The following is a 14,516-nucleotide window of genomic DNA, read 5'->3' as shown; positions in this document are numbered from 1 at the left end:
CAGAGAAAATTGGATTGATGGAATGACATGATGAGGGTGAGTAATAATGACAATTTTAAGTACGTCATACTCACTTCTTCTAAAGAAACAGTGTTGTGGTTCTTGTGATCTCCGTCAGTGCAGGACACACACACGATAGTCTGATCATCTCTACAGAACAGCTCCAGAGGTCTCTCATGTTTCTGACATATATAGTCCTCCAGATTACTCACAGGATTGATCAGTTTGTGTTTCTTTAAACCTGCCACTCTCAAATGACGATCCAGGTGAGTTTCACAGTAAGAGATCTGACACACCAGACACGACTTCAGGGCTTTCAGCTTTCTTTCCTCACAGACGTCACACAGAACTTCAGCTTTTTTCAGAACTTCAGCTTTTTTCAGAACTTCAGCTTTTTTCTCTGGACTTTTCTTTTTATAGTGATCTACTGTCTTTTGGAGTGTGGTGTTAATCTTGAGATCAGGTCTGTGCTTGAATGTTTCTTTACAGTATGGACAGTTGCAGGTCTGACTGTTGTCCCAGCACTTATTCAGACAGGTCTTGCAGAAGTTGTGTCCACATGGAGTGCTGACTGGATCAGTGAACACATCCAGACATAAAGAGCACTGAAGCTCCTCAGTCAGTGAACTGCTGAAGGAAGACATCACTGGAGAGAGAAATGAAGAAGATAAATCACCTGCACAAGTGTAAAGTCAAAATATTGTTGAGAGAATGTCCAGAATCCACAGAGTTTAATTCTAACCAATGCGAGGCTATTTTCAAGATAAAATATAAGATAGATTTGAGTGGGTTATTGACTGATGTAGACTCCCTTTCCTTTCTTGTTTTTTTGTTGATGGTGGGAAAGATTCTGCCATTCTCTGAAAATGTCCTGGTAGATGGCTGCGTTGACTCTGGATTTAATAAAGCACAGTGGAACAAAGTTCTCTTTTCTGATGAGAGCAAATGTTGCATCTCATTTGGAAACCAAGGTCCCAGAGTCTGGAGGAAGAATGGAGAGGCACACAATCCAAGATGCTTGAAGTTCAGTGTGAAGTTTCCACAGTCTGTGTTGGTTTGGGGAGCCATGTCATCGGCTGGTGTTGGTCCACTGTGCTTTATTAAATGTGTTCTTTTACTTTTAGATGTGTTCTTTTACTAGGTGTGTACAACTTGTATTAACGATTGAACATTTATTTTTTACTCATAAGCATTTAAAGAAATATAATCATATAAGCTAAAGCACATTATTAAAGATATGTAACCAAGCTTTTAGAAATGCATAAGTTAAGATAAGCTTGCAGGAACAAAATGTTCTGGGTTATAGAACACTAAGTAACAAAGAGACAATGTGTACTCCAAGTGACTTTTTGTGTACTTCAAGTGTGAAAAATATGTGCGCACTGCGCAGCTTTGATCGAACTAAAGATAGGCAAAATGTGTGAATTTGAACAGCAGCTAAAAACAGGAACCTGTAGCAGGCATGGTTTTGTTCTGTCTAGATAGAATTTATGTTAGACAAGAGATCTTGAACAAAGACGTTTTCCTTTTAAGGTAAACAAGGCGATCTTTTGAGACAGATGCAGCCTATTCAGGGTGTGTTAAGGGTATATAACCTTGGCAAGGGAACTGACCCTTTGCCTTTTCATATCAGATGCTCTCTGTATGTGAATGCCAAATTTCTTGCAAGAAATAAACTTTTTGATACTTTGACTTTTCAAAGGTTTCCACTTGTCTCCTTCCTCCTAACTTTTCGAATAGAATTATTTCCACAACAAATGGCGACGAGGATGGGATGCAGTAAACCGACGATCGGCGTGACTGAGGGGAACAATTGACTGATCATCCCGAGAGACCATACTCTGCGGCTCAATATCCTCAATCTTAAGGAGAGAGAATTGTTCTATTCATCACGACGACCGAGGTGAACGCACTCCTAGAATTGAACTCACAAGGTCATCAAAAGACGGTGAGAGAAAATTATTTACGTAGTAAATAAGAAAATTATTTGCGTATTAAATATTTTTCCTAAAAGGGTCAGGATTATTTGGAATAAGCCTGAAAGTAATTTCCAAACAGAGTTTGAGAATAAGCCTGATAGTAATTTCCCAAACACCAGACGAGGAGCTTGTTTGAAATAAGCCTGATAGTAATTTTCAAAAATTACAGAGGCACTTGTTTGGAAAAGACCTACATCGACGGATGCAGGCATTTTGAAAGTCCTATAATGACGAATATAGGCAGTTGCGTGGTGGCCACGCTGGGGGAAGAATTAACACAGTGAATATAGTGCGTGGTGACCACGCGGGGGAAAGAAATTAAATACGCAAATATAAATACTGTTGAGTAAAATCAAAGGGTAACGAAAATTCAAAAAGAGACGAGGAAGAGGTTGATTTCTCTAAGGGCTCGTATAGAGCCATGGATAGAATAATGGGAACTTGGCATCCTGCTTTTGTGCCGTTTTTAATAAGCCAATATGGGTTTAACGGGTGTTTAAGTGTGTCACATTTGACTCAAACCAAAGTGAATTGGGTGACTCATATTGTCAAGAAAAAAGACATTACAAGAACATTACAATAAATGTGGTGAAATCATAGTAAAATGGTTAGAAGAGGCAACACGCAGACAACAAAGTCTGTCGGGCAATCGCACCATTATACTCTGATAAAGAAAGACAGGATGCATCAAAGAAAGCATTACAGAATCTTAAAAATGACTGTTCTGACATTGCTGACTGTTCTTCTCCCTTTTTCGGTCAATATGTGAAAATGACGGTGGAGGATGCCCCGTCCTCTACCATCATTTTCACGTATTGACCGAAAATGGGAGAAGAACAGTCAGCAATGTCAGAACAGTCATTTTGTGTCACAACAGTCAGAACAGTCTGAATGTCACAACAGTCAGAACAGTCTGAATGTCACAACAGTCAGAACAGTCAGAACAGTCTGAATGTCACAACAGTCAGAACTGTCACTGTTCTGACATTGCTGACTGTTCTTCTCCCTTTTCCGGTCAATACGTGAAAATGACGGTGGAGGACGCATCGTCAACACGCTCTGGGGCACCATATAAAGAAGGGAGGAGGCAGAGATGCAGCAAAGACCTAGAAGAACTGCTAAGCACAAACATGGAAAACTTAACTTTGCACTCACGAGGACATGCGAAAAGAAAACTTAACCAAGATTCGACCAGGGTTACGGGCGGACGACAAAAGGGGCGGCGACCGACCCTGTGAAACCAACGCTACCAGACTGATGATTCAGAAACAGAGATAAAGAGAGAAAGCGATGATGACGACGAAAGTCTCCAAAATTTGCAGGCACCGATGTTCGAAGTAGCCGGACCAGAGGGAGCAGTTCTGGTAATGCGGCCATGGACCCAAGAGGACCTGAAACCAGCTTCTGAACACCTGCCAAACACCGAAACAGGTGGGGCAAAACTGGGTGCTGATTTGGATGTTTTCTGCAGAGAATTCAGACCGACTCTTAGTGAACTGTGGAGACTAATGGTGTTGAAATATGGACCAGTGCAAATGGCTAAACTGTCAGACCACTGGCCAGAAGATTCCCGTCTGAAACACGCCAACTACGACGATCAGACCAACAACGTCTACACAAAGAAAGTCGCCGATATAATCACAGCTTTGAAGACGACATTTCCACGCACGATGGACATTCACAAAGTTCGTCAGTGTACTCAAGGAAAAGATGAAACTACGGAAGCGTATTTCCTACGCCTGAAAGAGTGCTTTGATCGACATGGTGGTATGGATAAGAGACAACTGCCAGTGGATCAGAATGCGGAACCTATGGGGTCTGATTCTTATGACGACTATTTCTTTGTTCATGGATGGACTGGACAAAGAAATTTCTAAAGCAATTGAAAGGAGCTGTGTCGGATGGCAACTGGCCTCCACAGCAGAAATCAGACGACATGCGAGACATTATGAGGGAATCGTCAAGACGCAAAAAACAGCCAAAACCACCAAGCAAGACAAAGATCTTTCTCTAGCTCTGATAGCGCTGCACATGAGCGAAAATAACAACCCCAAACCAAACCACTACCAACAAAACCAAAGAGGTGGTGGAGGAAGAGGCAGGGGACGTGGTCGTGGAAGAGGTCGACATTTTTCACAAAATCAACAACGTCCAGATCGAGACACTTGTTTCATATGTGGACAGAAAGGACATTGGCGTGACACTTGCCCACAAGCAGCCTACAAAACAGAACAGGCAGATTGAGAGGAGGGGGGTGCAAGCAACGGGTTTCCTGTCTCTCCATCAGATAAGTATCATTTTCCTTTCGTTTCTGACTCTGCTCTCTGCAATGAAGAAGTGCTTGCTAATGTTTTCTATAAGGCTCATAATTCTTTACCTTTGATAGAGGTAAACGTTCTTGACAAGACATTACTATTTTTGCTGGATACTGGAGCTACTAACTCCATAATTAAAGAAACATAATTGACAAAACCCATTTCACTTTCTGGAAAGACAACTTTTTCCAGAAGTGCAACTGGTCATGTGGTCATAGAACCATTCTCAACGCCGCTTGAGTGTTCAATTGATGAGAAAAAATTTGAGCATTGTTTTTTGATTACTCAGACATGTCCAGTTAATCTGATGGGTAGAGATTTACTTTGTAAGCTGGGTGTTTCTGTTCACTGTACTACTCAAGGGCTTTTTGCTGACATGAGGATGCTGCATGCAGCTACAGGGGAAACCCCTTTGTTTGTATATGAATGGCAAGTTTCTAACACATGTCTGACCACAAAGGCTCATGACAGAGTGTTGCCATCCTCTGAATTTATGAATGACACAGATTTGCACTGTACTTCACATGTCAGCACGGATCCTGATGATGAATATGCGCAGCGTTGGTTTAATGTTGATGTGGAAAATGTAAAGACAGATTTTCTTTATTGGACAAACCACTGGTGTGTTTTGAATTTGAAATTGACTGACAAACAGGCAATGTTTTATGACGTGGAAAATGCACAGCCTCATATATCACTGGCCAAACCAGTGAAGGCTGAATGGCGTGATGCAGGTCCCTTCATGGCCAAGTGCCATGAACTGACCAACTGGGTCATAATAGATCAAAAAAGACTGATCTGCCAAAGTGAAAGTACCGGATGGTTCAAACAACCGTGTCATAAAACATTGAGAGGTTTGAGAGCAGTCACAGTGTTGGAAGGGGAAATTAATTTTGGCAGTCTGACCTTATCGCACCTCCCAGTCATCCCAGAAGGGCTGGAGGGAGTTCCGAGTTGTCTATGGGCTAAAGATAAATATGATATTGGTCTGATTGCAGATTGTGAGCCGATTCGAATTAAGCCTACACTGTTAGAATAATCTGTAGAAATTACAGTATTACTGGCAGCTACTTGCCAGTAACTTACTGTAGATTTAAATTGATGTTATTTACTGGCAACAATTTGTTCAAAATTAAATGAACATTAAACATTAACAAGTCTTTATCTTTACAGAATAAAACTAATATAACATCCTGATGCAAAGCATTCTGGGAACCAAAATCTGAAGGAAAAAAACAGAAAAAGGTTGATGAAGATTTCTGGGTCCCAGAATGCTTTGCATTAGATTGTTATTTTATAATTTTATTCTTTAAAGACAAAGACTTGTTAATGTTTAATGTTCATTTAACTTTGAACAAACTGTTGCCAGTAAATAACATAAATTTAAATCTACAGTAAGTTACTGGCAAACATCTGCAAAACTACAGCAAATTTTTTTACAGTGTAAATCTGACTATAGACCAAAGAAAATGCAGTATCCATTGAAAAAGAAAGCGATTGATGGCATTACTCCAGTGTTTAATTCTTTGTTGGAAAAAGGGGTCATTGTTGAATGTCCGGACTCACCTGTCCATACACCTATTTTTCCGGTAAAGAAAATAAGGGACGCGAATCAAGCCACTGAATATAGATTTGTTCAGGACTTGAAAGCAGTTAATGACGCAGTTCAAGCGAGAACTCCAAACGTTCCGAATCCTTATACGATTCTAACGCAGATTCCAGCTGACACCAAGTGTTACACGCTTGTTGACATTTCAAATGCGTTCTTCAGCGTTCCAGCACACCCTGACTCACAATTTTGGTTTGATTTAATTTCAATGGTAAAGCGTACACCTTCACACGTTTATGCCAGGGGTACTGTGAGAGTCCAACAATATTTAACAAAGCTTTGAAACGCAGTTTAGAATATTTGGTACTTCTGCCTGGCGTGGCTCTGTTACAGTATGTTGATGACTTGTTACTTTGCTGTCCAAACGAAAAGATCTGTAAGCAGGCTACCATCACATTGTTAACTTACTTGGCAGAGCGAGACCACAAGGTCAACCCGAGTAAGGTAGCCATAAATCAAACCAAAGTTACCTTTTTAGTTCACGTGTTAACAGCAAATGGGAAGTCATTATCTGACAAAAGAGTCACTGCCATACAAAACATTCCTAAACCGATCACAAAAAAGCAAATGCAATGTCATTTTTAGGAATGACCTCGTATTGCAGAACCTTCATTCCTAGCTACAGCGAAAAGGAAGGGCCTCTGTTAGCATTAATTTATGGTCAGGAAATGGCAGCCTCTGACAAACTGACATTGACCACAGAGGCAGAGAGTGCTTTTGGTGAAATGAAACAGGCATTGCTGAGTTCGCCTACGCTTGGCATACCAAATCTGGATAAGTCTTTTACACAGACAGTAGCTGAGAAAGATGGTTACATGTCTTCTGTCCTGTTACAGGAATATGGGGGCAGATTGAGACCAGTGGCATATTTTTCAACAAAGTTAGACGCAGTAGCGAGCACTGATGGGCAGTAACGCGTTAGAAGTAACGCGTTACTGTAATCCGATTACTTTTTTCAAGTAACGAGTAAAGTAAGGGATTACAATTGCAAAAACAGTAATTAGATTACTGTTACTTCCCCGTAAGCAGGGTGCGTTACTGCGTTATACTGCGAGACTGTCTCGCGACATGAGCCGTGACTCGTGAGCGACAATGACATGAGCGACGCGAAGTCAGTGGTAAACACTATGGCAAGCGATCGCGTTCAAAAGTCTTTAAACGAAACGCGCGAATTTTGACGCGTCAACACGCACCGTTTGTCCGTGTTCAGACGTAATGTTTATTCATGAACGATGTTGTAATGGTAAACTGTATGAACGTGCAAACATCAGACGTTATTTGTTCATGAGGGATAATGCATTGGTACGTTGTGAGTGATTATGTCATGTCTTTATGTCATGATTTGTCATGCCTTTTTAAGTTGATCGTTTAACGTTCTTTCCCAAGGTAGAAAAGTCAACAGCTCTTAGAATGGGTCTTTTATTTGAGGAAACTGCCAAAAAAACCTTTTCAGACTGTGTGCAGCTGAACCAAGAAAAGCTTAAGATTGCATGGAGCTGATAAGCATGAATGGCATAAGAAAAAGACTGCATTTAAAAAACAAAACAAGAGAAAATTATTTTAATGCAAGCAATAAAAAACTGCACACATCAGCTGTGGAATAAAAGAAAAGAAATGCATGATCAACTAGATTAAGGCAAACTCCTGTCTTAATGTAAACCCTGTCCACCATCCCCAAAGGTTTCACAAAGTTATTCTTGCCACTTATGGCTTCCTAAAGACAGGTTTCTGGGTAAATAAATGAATAATAATAAAAAAATATATACCAGGGCTCAACATTTAAGCCTTTTCATTTATCCTTCGGTCGGTCATTCACTTGTCCGAGTAAAAACATTTGTTAGAACAGGAAAAAAAATTGATTTTTGTGTGTGTGTGTTGTAAATATAATTTATTACGAATCAGTATTCTCATCAGTTCAGTCAGCTTTAACATATATAAATCGACATATTTATGATATTTTAACCTTTTAAAGGGCATTTTTCCCTAATCGTTTGCTTCATCTTTCATTTATAATTCTTAAATTTGATCAATAAATTACAATAGAATAATAAGATGCTAAAGGGCTGTTACCAATCAAATAAACTGCATTAAATAATGTAATGAGATTATTTTAAATATTTTTTGAATATACAAATAAGAAATATTATTTGTGCATATAAATAATATTTATAAACTGCCAGTAGGAGGCGGCAGGCGACCATCTTAATGAGTGAGTCATTGATGCAATGTGCATAAAGTTAAAATACTGAAACTAATAAAACAAGTTTTAAAAAAGAATGTTTCATTTGATTCAATTTTAGATGATGGAATATGCAGAAAGAATAGAATTAAGCAGAAAGGTCTATTGCTTTATAGCGTATTCATTTCGTACATCATGTTTTTGAAAAGTAACTAGTAAAGTAACTGGATTACTTTCTTGGAGAAGTAATCAGTAATCAGTAACTAATTACTTTTTCCAAGAAACTTGATCAACACTGGTATCGAGAGGACTTCCTGCTTGTCTAAGAGCTGTGGCCGCAGCTGAAAAAGCTGTGGTAGCCTCTAGAGATTTCGTAGGTTTCAGTGATCTAACACTGCTCGTTCCACATGCTGTGTAAATGATTTTATTAAAACAAAAGACTTCTCATTTACCTACAGCCCGGTGGCTGAGATATAACTTTGTGCTGTTAGAAATGCCTAACGTTACTGTTAAACGTTGTAATGTTTTAAATCCCACTGTTGTGTTTCAGACTTGGAACAGATATGTAGTCCAAGACCAGACTTGACAGACGAGGCCTTACATAACAGTTACATGATTCTTTATGTGGATGGGTCTTCCAGCAGGGATGACCTTGGCAAAAACAGTGCTGGATATGCAGTAGTTTCATTAACTGAGGTTCTGGAACAACAACCACTGCCGTCACATTTTTCTGCACAAGCTGCTGAATTGGTTGCTCTGACTGCAGCATGCAAATTGGCAAGTGGCCAACGTGTTACAATTTACACTGACTCAAGACGTTATGGAGACATCGAAAGTTTCTGAAAGCAGATGGCAAGCCGATATTGCATCACCTAGTTGTGAGTCAATTGTTGGATGCTTTGCCAAAGGAAGTGGCAGTTTGCAAGTGCCAGGCTCATACTTCAGGTAGTGATAACGTTTCCAAAGGAAACAGATCAGCAGATTTAGCTGCAAAGGCTGTGGCTCTGCTTCCTGTTCAGATAACCACAGCAGCACGGCTGAATGAGGAACTAGGTGACATAGAAGCGATGCAGCAGCATGCCTCTGCTGATGACAAGCAAAACTGGAGAGAGGCAGGGTGTGTGTAAAACTGACGCATGGAATGGATCACACTTCCAAAACGAGACAATGTTTACTATTATGCAAAATAACTGGTTTACCAAAGGTTTTTACACAGTGGCAGCAGATTTTTGCAGCAGATGTCTAATTTGCGGAACTAACAATGTTGGCAGGGGTCAGGCAATGAGACAGGCGGGGCATCCCAGGCCGCCAAGACCATTCTCACATGTAATGCTTGATTATATTGAATTGACACAATCAGACAAAAAGAAATACTGCATAGTTGCTGTAGATATTTTTTCAGGATGGGTTGAAGCCATGCCAACGGCAAAAGCAGATGCACAAGGGGTGGCAAAATTACTCCTACAAGAAATTGTCCCACGATGGGGAATTAGTAAAATTATCAAGTGACAATGGCTCACATTTTGTAAACAGTGCAATTTCAGCAGTTGAAGCATTCCTGGGTACTCCCTGGAAGCACTTTTGCTCCTATCATCCGGAATCAGCAGGAGCGGTAGAGAGACAGTACCAAGTTCTGAAAAACAAACTGGTAAAATTTGTGATGAAACAGGGCTTTCATGGCCAAAGGCCCTGCCCATTGCATTGATTTATATGAGAATGAGGAAGAGGGGGCGAGCACAACTCTCACCATTCGAGATTCTGTTTGCTCGTCCACCTCACATGGGCTGGGAACCACAAAATCCTAGACCACTGCCTGACACCATGCTTTGTGAACATGACATGTGGCAATATTGTGTTGAACTGGATAAGGTGTTCTGTGATATCTCAAAACAGGTCCAGGCAGCAGCTCCAGAGCCAGCTGAGACAGCCCTGCACAGCATCAGGCAAGGAGATTTCGTGCTGATAAAGGATCTGAGGTGGAAACACTGGAGAGCAAAGAGGTGGCAGGGGCCATTTCAGGTTTTGCTGACAACTCACACTGCGGTGAAAGTCGAGGAGAGGGCTCCGTGGATCCATGGGACACACTGTTGAAAAGTGCCAGCTCCTGCGGTAGCTGCAACGGAAGAAGAATCCCATACACAGCTAACGAGTACCAAACAGGGGTCAGATTAACCAGAGCCGCGTGTCATCCTGTAGGTTACCAATTCGAAAACCATCATCATTGGAGAGAGGATGAATCAATAGTAGAGGACGATTCAGCAATTCTAGAAGTAATCTGTACTGTGTCAAGAACTTTGTGGTGTTTTGACAGCATGGGCATTGCAGTGAACTGTCTAATAATATCTACCAGACCTGCCCTGAGACCAACAATACATAGAGAAACAGGACTTATATCATTTTCACAAGAACATTTTCTTGCCTGGCGAGGTTGCACTGTGTGGCAATATGTTACTAAGTCTTATCCTCTTAACTAACCTGGCCATAGGCCTAGCACAGGATGGTAGCATAGAGGTGAAAATGACAAAGAGAAAAGGGAGTAAGATAATTATAATATGTGATCCTATTTCAGCAGCAGGACCTGGGTATAATCCAGACCGTTTGAACAATGGGGTAAAGCCATGTATTTTTGTAAGGATCCATGTAGATGGCAAGATGTGTATGGAGGTAATCAGGATGTAATCAGTGAGGGTCTATTAACCAAGGCGGGGTACACCTCACCTGATGGTCATAACAATAGGATGATGTCAGATCTTATGAAATTTGAAGAAATCACTGAAAATTTTAAAACCAAACTGAAAGTCACTTTGTCAACAGGAGATGATGGCACAACTCAGTGGGGAGGAAAATTTTTCTGTGCTTGGTGGACCACAGGTACTGACACTTATGTTCCAATAGAAATTACAATGGTAGATCCGCCACCGAAAACCCATAGTCTGTCTGAACTAATAACTCATACTAGCATACCTGAAGAAGAGGACGCTGAATTAGAAAAACAGTTTAATTTGCATCATGAAGACACAACTATTACGCATAGCAGAATACAATGTGAGGGCAACAGAGCATGCATGTTAAGTTTACTTCAACGACAAGCTTTGGCTATTAACCAATCATGTTGGTGGTGTCTGCGAATGGACAGGACCTGGAGGGTCCATCCATTGAGATCGGCTAATTTAGGAGAATTATTAGGATTAATTCCTTGTGCTATGTGGAAATTACTGAATGAAAAAAAACTCTGAAGAAATCAAATCAACGTCTCCAAAGGGGGTCACGTGTAAGAACCCATCAGAACACAATACTTGAGTTTTTGACAATGAATGGGCAGTAAAACCACAATTAGGCGACGTGTGTTTATGTAAATTAGAGATCCAACGAGGGGCAATAAAGACTGGTACATCCCACTGTAAAACTACGATAACCATGACTAATAACAAATGTATAACATCGGATGGTACATTTATTACGTGTCCAGGTGACGACGATGATCTCAGAGAAACAACGGCTGGAACAGTATGGGTCTGCGGGCAAATCGCTTTCCACACCCTTCCTAAGAAATGGATGGGGTGCTGTTATCCAGGACTTTTAGATGTAGGAACGGAAGTTTATTTCAATAAAGAAAATGAACAACATAAGCAAACGTCTATGAGACCAAAAAGAAGTTTAGCTGATGAAAAAATACCTCTGATGTTTCAAGGTACCAAACTTTGGGACCCTTGGACGAGCAGGATATCCATGACAGGGTGGTCTTTCCTTATCGGGGGAGGCACTGCTGCTAGCTTGCTAAAAATAAATGGCTTAGCCTGGCAGGTATTATGCTTAGCAAATGAGACTGAAGATGCGTTAGGGAAACTGAACACTGAACTTAAAGGAATTAGAGAAGCTGTTATACAAAACCGTCTCCTCTTAGACATTATTACGTCAAAACGAGGGGGCGTGTGCAAAATGCTAGGGACTTCTTGTTGTTTCAATTTGCCTGACATCTATCAAAATGTAACAGACATAATAGAACACATGAAAGTGGCCGTAGCCACTCCAGGAGAAATGTCATCTTCACTAGATGAGTGGTTTTCAGGCCTGCAGGGGTGGACGAAATGGGTGATAAGTACAGTTATGCCAATAGCATGTTTGATTTTGATTTAGATGATTCCATGTTTTATGAATTGTATTTCTACAATCACTGCTAAGGCAGTGTCTACCACGATGGTTAGAATGACTGCAGGGGAATACATAACAATGATACGTAGGGCACCAGAGGATGAAGTTGAGGTTACAGTGCCTGAGGATGAGGAATACGAGAACGAGAAATGAAATGAAATGAAATAACCATGGGAAAAATTTACCTGTTGTAAATTACTCTGATTATGGAGAAGTAAATGTCAAATTGTGTGTATGTTCTTTGAATGAACATGGGGTGGAATGTAATGGAAATTTTACATTTAGATGTGTTCTTTTACTTTTAGATGTGTTCTTTTACTTTTAGATGTGTTCTTTTACTTTTAGGTGTGTACAACTTGTATTAACGATTGAACATTTATTTTTTACTCATAAGCATTTAAAGAAATATAATCATATAAGCTAAAGCACATTATTAAAGATATGTAACCAAGCTTTTAGAAATGCATAAGTTAAGATAAGCTTGCAGGAACAAAATGTTCTGGGTTATAGAAGACTAAGTAACAAAGAGACAATGTGTACTCCAAGTGACTTTTTGTGTACTTCAAGTGTGAAAAAATATGTGCGCACTGCGCAGCTTTGATCGAACTAAAGATAGGCAAAATGTGTGAATTTGAGCAGCAGCTAAAAACAGGAACCTGTAGCAGGCATGGTTTTGTTCTGTCTAGATAGAATTTATGTTAGACAAGAGATCTTGAACAAAGACGTTTTCCTTTTAAGGTAAACAAGGCGATCTTTTGAGACAGATGCAGCCTATTCAGGGTGTGTTAAGGGTATATAACCTTGGCAAGGGAACTGACCCTTTGCCTTCTCATATCAGATGCTCTCTGTATGTGAATGCCAAATTTCTTGCAAGAAATAAACTTTTTGATACTTTGACTTTTCAAAGGTTTCCACTTGTCTCCTTCCTCCTAACTTTTCGAATAGAATTATTTCCACAACAAGAGTCAACGCAGCCGTCTACCAGGACATTTTCAGAGCACTTCATGCTTCCTTCAGCAGACAAGCTTTATGGAGATTCTGACTTCATTTTCCAGCAGGATTTGCACCTGCCCACACTGCCAAAAGAACCAAAACCTGGTTCAATGACCATGGTATCACTGTGTAATTACTGTGTGATTTCATGTAATATTCTAATTTATTTAAATCCTGTTTTCGTGGGTTTTATGAGCTGGTAGCCCAAATTATGTACAAATAAACAACTAAATGCTTGAAATCGTTTAAGTTGTGGGTCCTGAATCTAATCTATGGAAGTTTAACGTTTTGAATGGAATTATGGAAATAAACTTTTCCATGATATTCTAATTTTTTGGAAAGGGTCTGTATTTTGTATGGCCAAGAGACATTTAATTTTAATTTAAGTAAATGTGCTATTTCAGCTGCAGTGTATTTCAAATAATTAAATAGTTTTAAAATTTAAATAGTTTTAATACAATTTTGATACCAGTAAACATTTTTGTAGGAGAAAAGTTCCTTTCAAAACAGTTAGTGTATTCATAAAAAACTGAACATCTGCTGTTTATATTAAATAGAAACAATATTAACATAAACTTCTTCTAAAAATATTTTCCGACAAAATGTCTTCCCACAAAATAAACTGATGTAAGTATTATTTCATCTTGTCAAGTGTGTCTGCATTCAGTCATACTTTCTTCACTCTTCAGAAGGCTTGACACATTTGTGCACAAAACTTTGTAGCTTTTTTTCTGGTTCAGCAGGTTTTCTGATAGTGTCTGTGTAAGGGTAATATATGAAGAGTTCAGATGCAAAAGCCTTTAAGTGCCATCTGAAATTTTCTTCTAGAATGATCATTTTTATAAAGCTTGTATATTTAAGTTAAGGAATTTCACTTAAATGACAATTAATAGGTACTTTGCATTGCCATTTAAGTGAAATTATTGAACTTAAATATACGAGCTTGATAAAAATTATCGTTCTAGAAGAAAATTTCAGATGGCACTTAATGGCTTTTGCATCTGAACTCTTCATATGCTTCCTGTTTCTTAAGTCTTTATGTCGTGTGACAAAATTAAAGAAAGCCCAAACTTTGCGTCACAACCAATCAAATGACATATTTAAATACAATTCTGATAGCTACCATATCAGTGCAGTGAACAACTAAAGTAGTTGAGTGAGTATTTGACAATTAAACCCTCAGGGAAGTTGCATAAACAACTATTATGTTAAGACTGTCTGAAGAACTAAATAATCGCAGTTATTTAGGGGTTACCGGTCTTACTTTTCGGAATCAAATTAGGCCAATC

General features: G+C 39.5%; 1 protein-coding gene across 1 annotated transcript in view; it reads right to left on the bottom strand.

Moving 5' to 3' along the window:
* LOC308697118 (E3 ubiquitin-protein ligase TRIM39-like) overlaps positions 1 to 14,516 on the bottom strand; it is an 85,020-nt gene that overhangs the window by 70,150 nt on the left and 354 nt on the right. The window contains exon 2 of the mRNA XM_081376226.1: positions 75 to 646. Within this exon, the coding sequence (XP_081232352.1) occupies positions 75 to 644 (570 nt within the window). The 5' untranslated portion in view covers positions 645 to 646. The remainder of the gene's footprint in view (positions 1 to 74; positions 647 to 14,516) is intronic.

This window comes from Scardinius erythrophthalmus, assembly GCF_964197995.2.
Source record: "Scardinius erythrophthalmus genome assembly, chromosome: 10".
In the NCBI taxonomy this organism is placed as follows: Eukaryota; Metazoa; Chordata; class Actinopteri; order Cypriniformes; family Leuciscidae; genus Scardinius; species Scardinius erythrophthalmus.
Note: the sequence above shows the minus strand (reverse complement) of the source record. Positions and strands in the feature narration are given on the sequence as shown.